Source organism: Columba livia, chromosome 13, assembly GCF_036013475.1.
Source record: "Columba livia isolate bColLiv1 breed racing homer chromosome 13, bColLiv1.pat.W.v2, whole genome shotgun sequence".
NCBI classification, from domain to species: Eukaryota; Metazoa; Chordata; class Aves; order Columbiformes; family Columbidae; genus Columba; species Columba livia.
In genome coordinates this window covers 11,383,332-11,396,751 of record NC_088614.1, presented here as the reverse complement: position 1 = coordinate 11,396,751, position 13,420 = coordinate 11,383,332, and the positions used below count along the sequence as shown (strand labels likewise).

Genomic DNA, 13,420 nt, shown 5'->3' with positions numbered 1-13,420 from the left:
GCCCCGCCCCCCAGGGGGAAGGCGCGCGACCAGCCCTAAGAAATAAAGTACAACAAGTAAAAACCTGCAGACTCTTTTTATTAAATTCTCCCATTTCATCTGTACAGAAAGAAAAAAAATGCACATTATGTTCAGAATCTCAGTAACATCTCAAAATTACACAGCATGGACATGTAAAAAAAAACCAAACCAAACGAACCAAAACGAGGAGCGGCCAGGATTTATACACAGAAAGGGAAAACAATTTACAAAAAAAAAAGTCTCCTTAATGTCACATTTTAAAATAATAATAATAATAATAATAATTAAAAAAAAGAGACTAAGTTCAAACAGCTTCTGCTGTACAACAGGAACCCGCTGGATGTTTGTACACTGGGGGGCTGCAGTGCCATCCTGGGGAATGGCGGGTGTGCTGGGGAACCGCCCCCCAAAATCCCAGCTCTGGGTTCCCTGCTACGTTTCCCAGCCCAACACCAACATCAGTCACAGCCTCTGATCACCCCACGTGGCACAAGTGTCTGTGGGTGACAGTCCCACCTCTCCCAGCTCAGCACTTCCAAGGTCAGAGCTACACAACAGCTACTCAGTAAATATCAGGGTCAGTGGGGTTTCGGGGTGCAGCAATCCACCCAGGAAGGGATCTCTTGCTTTTGGTCAACTATGGAATGAAACTCGGGTGTTGTGGAGGAGAAAACGGCAATCTGCCTTTGGCCAGTGAGCGGCAATATGTGACTGCTCCTCCCTGTCCCACACAGGCAGCATTTCACAAGTCGATAATGGTGCAAAATTCCACCAGTACCGGCCAAACAGCTGCACCACTTGAATTCTCTCATGTACACGGGTAATTTGGGTCCCCTCTAATCACGACGCAGCGGTGGAAGCGAGTTGGCTTCCACTGGTTTGGCCTCCGAGCAGGGAGAAGGCGCAAAATCAGTACCTGGGAGCTGCCTTGAAGGTTCTGAACCCCATAATTAAGGATGTACTTTAATACAAACCGACACTGCAGCTGTTTGAGTCCACAGAGCTGTATCTCAAGAAGGGACAGAAGTGCTGGGTGAAATGTTCCGGTTTCATACCACACTCATGCACACACACACAACTCAAAACTACCTTTTTTAAGCAAAACTGATAACGTAAAAAGTACTACAATCTTCTTCCAACTAAATAATAAAAGTTGTGTTTTAACAGAAGTCACCATCCAACTTGAACACAATTCCTCCACAACATTACAGGATCCGGGTGATCCCTCTCTGGCTTATCACATTTCTTCCCTCTGTGCCCACCCACAGTTTTCTGTTCTTATAGACATTCACCCCTCTCCATTATTTTTCACACAATATGCTCACTGCGGATTCTTTCCAGCACAAATTTTTAACTGATTATGGATGAAATGCTTCGATTTTGTTACAGAATTATCTGAACTTCACCAGGGCTTTTCCAGCCCTTTGCAGTGACACAGACACATGGGTACTCAGCTCGCTGGACAGTACCTGAAGTGCCAGGAATTTTGTTCCTACCCAGATGAGTTACTCCAGCAACCTTAATGGCAGAGACGAGGCAGGAGAATCCCAAGCTGAAACTCAGCAAAAGGACTTGATTAGACCCACTAGGTAAACAATAAATAAGCTTATTAAGGTCCACAAGAATGAACACTAACAGACTAGCAGGAGTGAAGTCACGAGGTGCATGTCATACACAGTCCCCCTTACCCATATCATCTAAACACGTACCATCGTTTAGGAAACAACTCGTTAACCCTTACAGCAGCAGGATCACTGTGCCAAGAATATGCTCCTCAAGAGAACGTTTTGTGATGACAAGGAGGGAAAAAACAAACCCCAAACACCTCCCAAATTGCCTTCTGTGGAAGGCAGCCTTCTCCAGCAAGAGGGAAGGGTCACAAAGAGGAAGGAGTACCCCAGGTTTTACCACACCAACACGCGTCTCTTGGCTGATGGCACCTATTCCTAGTACTCTCGATTAGATGAAAGTAGTTAAAAAGGTTTCCTGGAGTCCAAAGCAGCAGCAGTGTTTCTTACAACCATTTCTTCCTTTCCTTGCAATGGAAAATGGTTACCTGCAGGCCAGGGGTTGCGTTTGCAACAGCATAAGCAGGTTATTTTTGGACAAGTACTTGTGTGGGCTTTCTGCGCTTTTTCTGCACTAAGTATTTGTGAAAAGGAGGAGGATGTCTCAAGACCGGGACTGGCAGATTTCTAATCAAGAAAAAGGCAAATTTGGCCATTAGCAGTGGCAGGAGGCCTCATTTTAAATTGAGAACGTCACACTCAACTATAAAACATCCTGAACTCTTTGCCAGTGTAATACCTTTAACAGGTGGGTTTGTACCATTACAGTGACAACATCCAAGGGAATCATGCAGAAATGAATTTAGTACCCTGTTTTTGCTTCAGACAGCTTCCAGACACACACCTGTAACACCATCCCAGAGCATGTGTGCACTGAAATGGAATTCTCAGGTGAGCGTGCCGACAGTCAGAAACACCACAGACCAGACTCCTAACGCAGCGCTCCAGGCACCCTTATCTTAACCTCCTCCAAATTCAAAAGCAAAGAAACCAGAAAGTCTTATATCTGACAGCAAAGAAAGTCATCTCCAGCGCTCAACAGGGTTTACATTCAGGACTATGGCTACAAACCTACAATATTCACTGCAGTATCTTTTGGAATTTAGTGGAAGATGCTAGTTCTAGACAATAAACCATCTAATTAGGCTTTTCAAGCTAATCAGGCTACAAAACGCCTTTTGAAAAAGTCACAACAGTTTAAAAAAGCCTTCTAATAGCAATTTAATTACGCCTGATAGACATTTTGAGAAGCAGGACTTGTGCCAAACAAGCGAGGCTGCACAAAGACCGAGCTTCTCTCGCCGGCCGCTCTGCGAACACACCGCAGTAATTTCAGCACCCTATCAAGTGAAACAACACACACTTCTAATTGCCAAATTAACATTTGTGGCGTTATAGACCTGTGCTACCTCAAGAGACACGATCAACTCCTCCTCTTCTTTCTACTTCACATTGACAGAGGGCCAGTTAAGCTCCATTAGCACCAGGGAAGAGGGGTGAGAAAAGAATTTAGGCTTAATTTCTGTTCTAACTAATCACTTAACTGGAATCCTGCCATGCACTAATTCCCCACTGAACCTTCATTGCTCAGATGTTCTCTACTGCTTGCCTTGTGTTCATAATACTTTGATATAAAACCAGAAGTGTCTGTGAAAGACTCACTAGTGTAGTAAGTCTAAAACTGTATAATAGTTTGCTGTCCATCCTCAGAGTGGGATGAAGCTATGTTTGCACAAAGCTTCAGCTGCAGCAAAAGCTCACAGTATTTTGTATATGCCATTCTGTACAAGCAGCAGCATCAGAATCAGCTGGTCCACACTCCAAAGTATCTCAAAACCACCTCTATTGTTCTAGAGAACAACGCAGAGAACTGGAAGTGTCAGGTCTTACCTAGCAGCACACTGAGTGAGAAAACAAAGTTATGGTTCAAGCATCAAGTTGGACACTTTCAGGCACATGATTTTTACTGCAGCAAATGCAGATGAGCACATCTAGAAAAATAATAAAATATATTCTACTGTACACGTGGACTCTCGTGCAGTCACTTCTGGATTTCACCAGCACACTCGACCTCTCCTCATGTTTCAGGTAAGAAGAGGCCACAACTGCTGGTGCAGCTTTTCTAAAAACAACTTCTTCAGGCTTTCTGGTATAAGTAGAAGGTTCTGGAATTGTAATTATATATAGTTTAAGTGCACACACTGATGGTAATAATGTGAAAGCTACTTGCCTCAAAGATCCAAATGTTTCTGCCTTTCACACAATACTATAATCCTTCCATCCACTCCTGCTTGGCCTTCAGGTCCAGCAACTGTGTCCTACATCCCAGCCAACACCAGTTGCTATCTGTATCAGTTGTACTTGTGGAAATTAAAAACACTCTTCAGCGCTACTATTCAAATCATTAAGACCCAGATGGACCAGTTACAAACCACTGCACTAGCCCACAGGTAACCATTGTACAGACAAAGCATTGAGTGTTCAGTCGCTTTCTGCATCACTGACAAAGCAACGTATTGCCAGTGTGTCCATATCATCTGCAGATAGTTAATTCGGAAGAGTAATAGCTTAGCAGCAGCAAGGAAAAATAAAAGGAGTGTTAGAATTATACTGCATCATCCCTAATGAAAAAGTTGACCAAGTAACTGATTACGGCACTTAGTGGCCCGACAGCAGTGCTGTGCACTACTGACAGGCTCCACGTGCCTCACGTCTACACCGTGTCTTCAATCTACTGAAATACAAGTTGTACAGCTCACATGAGTATTTGATCCTGGACAGTATTTTATTCTATCTCGCGAGTGGCAGAGGAAGAAAGGGAGGACATCTTTTCAGCCAAAATAAATCCACAGCAACAAAAGCAGGATATTCACTAGAAGATGACACCAGTGACTGGTATTTTTAGGTTGTCCAAGACTATGCTCTGAAGATGCTTTACATAAGATCAGCAAGATGTCCAAAACAAGGCCAACTGTGGTGTAAGATGAAATTTACCCTTCAATTTCCTGCCTCAATTTCACCCAGCCACAGAGGATGACAAGATTTCAGTATGAACCATTACCTAAATCATGTAGTCGGTATGCAGATATATGTCTTTCTTTAAAAATTTACTTAAAAACTGCTTGAGCTGCAGGTCATATCAGTCTGATTTGAGAGTGAAGGCAGTTCCAACAGTACAATAGAGACTTGTCTACAGGCAGGTAAACGAGAGTCTGCTAACAAAGGGGTAACAAAAGCTGCTGGCTGGGCTGCCAATGTTGCACACAAACTTTCATAGGATGAAGATGCTGTGGATGAGATCCAGGATGGGAAAACTGAGCCAACACCTGCTGCTGTTCTAATTTTTTTTTTTTTTTTTCTTTTTATTCTCCTCTCACAAGAGGGGGTGGGTAGACTATACAGAGGAGGGCTGTACAAAACTGGGCACTGGGCAGGCATTTCTTCAGCAGGCAATCCAGGCTCTACCTGTCCTTGAGCTCTCTTGTCACCCGCTTGGTGATGCGTCCACACATCAGGCCGATGAGGAAGAGTACACAGATGCCGACCGTGATCACAGACAGTATGTAATTCTTGGATGGAGAGGTCATAACTTGCATGGCAAGGTCAGAAAAGCCTTCTGCTGGGGCAACCTGGAAGACAGAAGGGAATAACTGAGCCAAGCAGTGCTTTCCCTGTGACTCTCAGCCTTGGCATTGATCAGGTTTAGTCTCTGGTACCACTATTGCCTCCTGTCATCATCAGACTTGGCCTGAACCACAAACAAGCAGGACTGCAACAACTCATTCAAGGGAACTGCTGCTCAGGAGACAGTGTCATAATACAAGTTCTGCTGACCCCATTTCACTGCCCCTGACCAAGCCTTGTGTGCACAAAACATTCTGATTCTGCGCTGTTGAAGATGCATTCCAGACACTGAGAGAGTAAGATAGACAAGTTCAAAAAAGGAGACCAAATTTCAGTTTTTCTGGACCAAACTCGACATGCTAAACTTCATTCAGAGACAAGAATTTCATTACAGCTGAAGTTTTTCACAAATGGCTCACAACAAAGATCCAACACAAAAAAAAGGAAATCCTTTAATTATTCACCTTTGCAGCATAGCTCCACATTTCAATACGATCATTAAGGCGTTTCTTGCATTCAGGCTGCAACCTCACACGCTTATCTTCCAGAGCTTCCATTAAGCATGACATTTCTGTAAGACACAGAAAATGGTGTTACAAAGTGGAGACGGTGGCTTCAACAACATGCTACAGAAAGGCTGCTGGAAAGGAACACTTCAATTCTCAAAGGCTGATGGTCCCATGGCTTTCTGAACAGACTAGCCAGCCTGACAGACTATACACAAAGCTGTGTTGTACCCTTGAAGCTAGCAGTTTCACCAAGATTCATTATTAATATTAAATTTTGAGGCATAAGGAATTTTGACTTCCAAAAATAAATTACAGTACATATCCAAGATGTGTATCCATCAGGCGATTTACATAAGATTTTATAAATATTTTACATGTTTGCACCTTCAATGGGCTATACTCTAAATTCTGTGCCACTATCCTTTAGAGAGAAGATCAAATTCAGCTCAGGAAAACAGAGAGTGTTATCTCCTTAGGCTTGTTAAGAGTTTCTTTTGATCAACAAAATGTTTGGGAAGGGATTAACTTCCTGAGTTTTTGCACAGTCCTGTGCAAAGGAAATGGGATCACAACGTTCTGGGTGCCTACAGAGTAGCTTGGTTAACTCATAAGCTCTTTTATATGCTCGTATGAGACATCGACATGAAATTTTGTATTTTATGCTTACACCACCTTACTTTAATAATTCCTAATTAGATGCTTTTTGCTTTGCAGTGAAGAGTTTTGTTCATAGCAAACAGGCTGCAAATTTTAAACTAATTCCACACTTTTAAAATACAATTGTCAGTTCAAACACTCAGAGTCAGATCCCTCAGCTACAGACTTCCGCACACCCTCCAGTGCAAACACATCAGAACACACATCAAAAGAACTATGACAAAACAGGAATAAATAGAGGATACCCAGAATTTCAGAAAGGCATTCAGTAACCAGCATGAAAGACAATGATCAGGAAAAGACTTGGCTGCTATTTTTAATGCCATCTAAACTCAGAAAGATGGGAAAGTTCAGAACCTTTTTTTCCACTAGCTTTCCTTAAACAGCCATACAGACGATCCAGTTAGCTAACGTAATTGTAACAAAGTGCAAGAGCTTAACCTCAAACAGGAATATAACGGGTTAGGAAATACTTATGTTTCAAGTGGTCTGAACCTGCTGAACTCAGTCTTACAGGACTTGGAACAGTTGATGAAGTCTCAGAACCTTTAGCTGCTGAGTGAACTTAGAGAATGTAGTAAAGATTACCTACCTCTGTAATGTTTGAAAAGAAAAAACCAGTACATTTAAGTAGAGAATAAAAAATAGGATCAAAGGACTTCAGTTTAATTTTGCCTGTCAAAAATACTGAAACAAGCCAACTATGGACAAAGACTGACATAAAGAAAGAAGGACCAAGGGGATTAGCTAAGAATGAATCTTGTAAAACCAAGTTGATTCACTTCTGTAAGAGAAGCAGCTTCTTTACAGGGAAGCTTTTGATGCAGTCTGGTGTAACACTATCATAAGCAAGCTTGGGAGCTGTATCTTGTGTGAAGCTGACAGAGAGTGGGAAATAAACCTTGCAGAAAAATGAGTCCGTGTACTTCAGTCCATGTGTATTAAGAGCTCATTTTCAATGGGATTTAACTGAGAAGGGACTTTATAGAAGGGTTATGGATCTGGTATCACACGCTACTGTGAGTAATCATATGAATGATGGAATACTAAATACACTCATTAGATTTACAGATAAGGCTGCACAGATACCAGGATTGAAGAGCCGGTCCCACCTCTGACACAAGGAAGGAGTTCTTGATAGCCATCTTCTAGTGGCATCTACCACCTCTGCAGCCACTGCACTTCATTACCCACGGAGAACTGGTGGAAAGACCTGGTACTTAGGATAAGCTGCATTCTCTTGCCAGCATTAAGGCCCTCAGGACTGAGAGGTTATACAAGTAAAGTACAAGCACTTACGGCGTCCTCTCCCCGGTGGAATGGCAGCACAGTGGTGTTTGATGTCCAGGGCACAGGCTGTGTGAAGCACTGGGTCAACAAATATATCTGCTTTGCTTTCCTTCAGCATGTTGAGCACTTCCTGGGGAGCGGGAAATGACAAAACTCATACTGCTCAATGTTTCTGAAAGGTGCATAATTTTTTAAAAATCCAAGATCATGAGAAAAAACAGCACTGTCCTCGAGTGAGGCTATGAATGCTGCTTTAGGCTGGATAAAACGTCCTGGCTTTTAAGGGTTACCACAGTTACATTCATTAAAATAGCCACATTAATCTAAAATACAAAGTCAATATGCCAGGGTTACTTCAGTTAGAACTGAAATAAGGTGCCACAGTCACAGGGCATACAGCCCTTGGCCGCACCCAGCACTCGGGAAGCAATAGAGACAGCAACAGAAAACAGATTAGTAACAAGAATCTTTGGCAACCATAATCAAGAAAGGATCCAAGCCTGGGATTGGAAAGGAGGCATTGTCGGCACAATTTTCACTGGCAAATTGAAATTGAATTGAATCGCTGCAGGCCAGAACTGAGATGTGTACGGAAATTTATAGAGCTCTGGCTTCATACTAGTTAGAACATGGCCTGGGCTGTGATTTGGAAAAATCACAGACTTTTCCAGGGATGAGGTGCCTTTTAGAGCACATTCAATTTATTTCCTTTACCTTCTTGCACATTTCAGTTTTTATTTTCAGCAGATTTACTTTCAGACATTCTTCCACCTGCCCAGTCTGCTCCTGAGCTGCTGCTTCTTCTGCACACAAGTTGGAAATCTATTTTGAAAAAGGTATTTTAACAGAAGTCACTCAGAACAATCATTCTGTCTTCTAGCACATTTATATCTCAAATACATTAGTTCATCACAGGGCACAGTTAGAGAACACGTGATGAGATACTTCACCTCCAGAATCCCCAGAGCCAAATGCAGTCTGGCTCATGCAATATGCAAACCCTTTGAAACCCAACAGTAAGAAGTCAATATTGATGCACTGAGGAGGAATGCAGGGGGGAAAACCTGAATAGAAGTAATGTTAAGATATGAAATAAGCAATATTTGAGGCACGACTGATTTGGCAATCAGAAATGAAAGCTCAACGATCTGACTGTGTTCCAGTTAAGGCTGACAACACCAGAGAACACACACAGATTTTTTTACAACAGGAAAGCGGTATTTTTCCATAGTCACAAGTACTGATGAGATCCCAGATGAAAAAATTATCTTCATATTAGCACTGCACAGGAAACTGGAATTCTTGCATGTTGGGCAAAAGTCACAAGCAGAGAACCTGACTAGTTACAAGCTGTTCAAAGGGTTTTTTTGTTTAATTATCAGGATAGTTCATCTTTTAAGAAACAAAATCTTTTCCATGAAGGGAGTTTTCATTCTGAAAGAGCAGCTGTGGAGCTACTACCCCTACCTCTTCAGAACAGTGCATCTGAAGTTGGGGATCCAGCCGATAATCAAGAGCCGATTCCTGGATTATCACTCGAATTTGGTCCTCGCAGTCTGAAGAGAGACGCTATTAAGCGGAGAAAGTCATTAACCCAACTCAATGACCTCTATTTTCATTAATCAATCACCTTGCATTTTAATATCTATGTATTTTGTAATACTTGTATAGGAGCATAAAACCTCAATCATGTGCAGCCTGTTACATACACTGAACAACCACAAGCCCAAGTCTGATCTGCCACTCACTGAGTGTCGCTCAGCCCAGTTTCTCATTTGCATGCTCCAGCTCCACTCACCTGGTCTGCGTATTTCAACTTCAGGCATGAGATGACTTGTCCTTCCAACTCTGTATCATCCTTGGCTCTATTCAGGATATTTTGGCAGAATTTCGGTATGTCTGCTTTGCAGGCCTTCCTGAGCACTGGATTTAAGCGGTAATCTAACCGGGAAAGACAACAAAACTTCATTGAAGTACACATCTCTTCAGATTACAAAACATAACACTCCAATAGAGATTTAACAGAAATTCCCTGGATTACACTGTACCACCAATAAATTTAAAATAAAATTTTGTTGTGAAAAAATACTAACTTGCGAAGTAAGAACTTAAGGAATAAAGTGGGTCCAATAGCACAGGCTGACCCTCAATAACTTAACTGAATAACATCAGTGTGTGGGCTGACAACCAGGAAGGAGAATAAAACAAAGCAAATATTCTTCCAGCCGTGCAGACCGCTCGACAGCTCAGGCAGGAAAATGAAGAGTTTTTCAGAAGACGATACCTGTGTTCTGGGTAATCTGGCGCTTGGTAATCATTTGCTTGCATTTAGGATCCATCACTTCACTGTTCTTGTTTTGTTTCAAACACTGCAACATATTTTTTGAGTCTGCTTCTGGACAAAACCGCTACAAAAAAAAAAAAACCCAAACATACACAAGTTTCATCACTAGGTACTTGAAAAAGAGTGCAATTATATTCACGGAAGAGAATAACCACCTGCCCAGCTCAAAGGTATACATACACACACACACACACTCGCCAGGCACAACACCTCCTATTAAAAAGGAACAGCACTACTCTCTAAATTGACTACAGGCATAAAAATCTCTGCTAAGTGTCAGCACAACGCTATACAGCCTTGACTGGCTTCTAGGCTCCATTTTGTGTTGGCAATATCAAAATCAATTTGCCTTTATTTTCTATTCCTAAGTTACAGCACACTTTGCAGAAAATAACCACCAAATTAGGTCTCATACTACTTGCACTGTTTTTATTTTAGAAACTAAAAAGGGAATCTTTTAAGTTAACACACACACTGCTGTTTTGCATAAATGCTGGCTGGACAAAGCGACAGGTAAGGACTTCATTAGTAACACTCAGGACCAAGTAAGACCATACATGATAAGAAAGCAGAGAACAGCTCACTGATGACAATTTGCCCATTCCCACCTTCAATTAGATAGTCAAAAGTGAATCAGTTTACCCAAAATTCAGATCAAAGTACTAATTTCTTTTGTTAGAAACTAATTCTGTGGGGGTAAGATAAGGCTGTTGCATTTTCTAGTCCTCACGAGACTACAGGTCTTTTTGTAAAAGCATGAGTTTGTACTGAAGAGCAATAAATTCTTAAGATGTTCTGCTTCAGCCACAATACAGAGCCAGGGTACTCCATCCCGACCACATATACCAGCACTTCAGGGCTTGCGATTCTGGCTGCTGCACAAGAGCGTCTCATATTAACATTCACTGCTGCTTTCCACATGGTACCACTTTAAGGCAGCATTTCTAATTTTAAGATTTGGCCTGCTTTATCAGTTTGATGAAAGCCTCTGTGCACCAGGTCAGCAGTGAACTGAAGATGTTACGCCTCACTGTTATCATAACTTCTTCACCTTTGCTAAAAGCCAATCCAAATCCAGATCCAAACCAACTGGATGAAAACTGTGTTAGAAGCCTGAGCACAGGCTTCCTCCTCAATTCTGTTGGCAGCTGGGAAGAAAGTCATTAGTGCACAGGCTTTCATCAGATATTTGAAGGAAGCAAATTTGAAGAGAAGAGCCCTGAAGAAACCTCAGCCTGACTCAGAGGTAAGAAACTAATTATTTTACAAAAAAGCAATCATACTTGTAAAACAACACAGCAGTCTTGTATACAAGCCTTTATTACGAGAAGCTCAAAACCGACAGTCCTTATATCCCAACTCTGCCCTTTTCAATCAGCTCACTACCATTACCTTGATCATCTGCTTGCAGACTCTCATGAGTGTGTAGTCCAATTCTGGATCCATCATCTCTGTCTCTTGCAGTTTAAACACCTTCTGGTGGCACCGGGTACTCAACTGCTTTTTGATTTCTTTTAGGCATTCAATAATCTACAACACAGTATTACAACCACAACAGACACACTGATATGATTCTGCTATACACTGCTCAAAACGCAGCGCTATGTGTTCCCCTAATGGCTGTCTTCACCTGATTTATGCAGGTAAGTTCCCAATGCCTTGATATTATCAAAAGTCATTACCAATGCTTATTTCCAGGACTTGTGTTAAGCTCATCTTTTCTCACAAAGACTTAATGAGATGAAGAGGGCCACCTGGACTTACTCCAAAACCCTAAACCTCACCTTGCAGCCATTATGCCTAAATCTTTAACATTTGCAGTAACCAGCTACTAATAGCTTATAACTAGCATTAACTGAGGAATGAAGTGCTCACTGCATTGTATCCACCTGATATTAATGCCCAGGAACCAGCAGGAGAAAGAAAGAAAAAGAAGAATGTCCCAAAATACTAACAAAACATTTCAGTGGTATCAAAATGAAAATCTAACACTGCCCTCACAGGGACAAAAGTATTCTTCAAAAGTTTTCTGAAATGAAAGTACAAATTAAATCATAAATTATTAATAAAATCCATTACCTGAGCATTGCCATAGGGCACGTTTTGGCAGTAATTCTTTATGTCACTTTTACAAGCCTCATACAGTTCTGGTTCGAGTCTGATGTCCTCAGTCTGCAGGATAAATTACAGTATGAACTTTGAAGTAGGACTCTAAGGACTATTTTACTTAGCCAATCTAATAGCTCAAGCCCTCTACTCACCACAAGCAAACAACTCCCACAACAGGTGTGTCAGTTTCTTTAAATATAAGAGTCTAAGGTGTGAAAAGTGGTGTTAGTGGGAAATCAGCTTTGCAAATCCATACAGTAGCTTTTGACACTGAAAGAGTGTTTAAATTGAACTTTAGAGCTGGCAAATTGTTGCCACTGCTCCTCTTAAACGGGCATCGACAAATGTTCAAGACAACCAAAATATTTTCCTGTGAAAGCTAAAGGACACATTAATAACCACTCATCTCTTGAGTGAACTGGAGGACGTGAATGAAGTCTCCTGCTTTTTGTGATGCCCAGCGTTTGGATTCTCCCATACAAAGGCAAGAATGCTGCATCTTCTGACACGGGCCTACTTAAGGTGAAGCTTTAAAACTCAGACAATTATCTACTGGACAAAGACCTCAGGAGTTTATTGCTGGAAGCACTGCAGCAGGAAGTTGAGAGGCAGCCTTGTCTACCACAACAAACACTACTCTCATTTATCCGCTGAGCAACTTAGAGCAGCTGGAGTCGAGTTGCTTCATCTGTGCTTGTTTCCTCAGGCTGTAAAATGAAGCTTTTATTCTCTCCTAGAGGACTTTAAGGGCACCAGTATGTGTAGCACATTGCTATCTAACAGCAAACATAATCACTACTAGCTGAAATTCCAATGACCATTTCGCTTGCCTTGGCCTTCATGAGACTATTATTTAAGACATTAAAGTAGACAATCATGTCTTTCACCATGAAGGGCAACTCAGCCTCATGTTGTAACAAGAGTGCAAAAATAAATTAGATACATCTTACAAACAAGCTTCCTTTTTTTTCCAGGGCAGACAAACCAGGAAGCTTTCAGTCAAGGACCTCGCTAGAAGATCAGGCAGATCAAGAGTTTCATGCATGTTTACCATCTCTAGCTCCTCAACACGCAGCTGCTTGCGGCACTTCAGAGACACCCTGTGCTCCTTGGCGTCCTGCAAAGTATCATTGCGCACAGTTGTGCTCAGACAGATCACTACATCCACCCTGCAGGCAAGAAAACAGCTTTTTACTCATATACCCTTCACTCAGACCAGCCAAGATTGGTGTTGGATCATCACATCTGAGAAAATGAGCCCAAGGATCCAAAGACAACACAAAGTTCTTCTGCATCTG

The 13,420-nt window shown here is 41.8% G+C and overlaps 1 protein-coding gene across 1 annotated transcript in view; it reads right to left on the bottom strand.

Moving 5' to 3' along the window:
• Positions 1 to 57: 57 nt before the first annotated feature.
• Positions 58 to 13,420, bottom strand: part of GLG1 (golgi glycoprotein 1) — a 79,122-nt gene continuing 65,759 nt past the window's right edge. Inside the window, exons 17-26 of the mRNA XM_065028967.1 lie at positions 13,174 to 13,291; positions 12,093 to 12,185; positions 11,406 to 11,543; positions 9,954 to 10,077; positions 9,468 to 9,610; positions 9,137 to 9,238; positions 8,384 to 8,491; positions 7,679 to 7,799; positions 5,678 to 5,784; positions 58 to 5,218 (exon numbers count right to left, since the gene is read on the bottom strand). Coding sequence (XP_064885039.1) covers positions 5,051 to 5,218; positions 5,678 to 5,784; positions 7,679 to 7,799; positions 8,384 to 8,491; positions 9,137 to 9,238; positions 9,468 to 9,610; positions 9,954 to 10,077; positions 11,406 to 11,543; positions 12,093 to 12,185; positions 13,174 to 13,291 — 1,222 coding nt within the window. The 3' untranslated portion in view covers positions 58 to 5,050. The remainder of the gene's footprint in view (positions 5,219 to 5,677; positions 5,785 to 7,678; positions 7,800 to 8,383; positions 8,492 to 9,136; positions 9,239 to 9,467; positions 9,611 to 9,953; positions 10,078 to 11,405; positions 11,544 to 12,092; positions 12,186 to 13,173; positions 13,292 to 13,420) is intronic.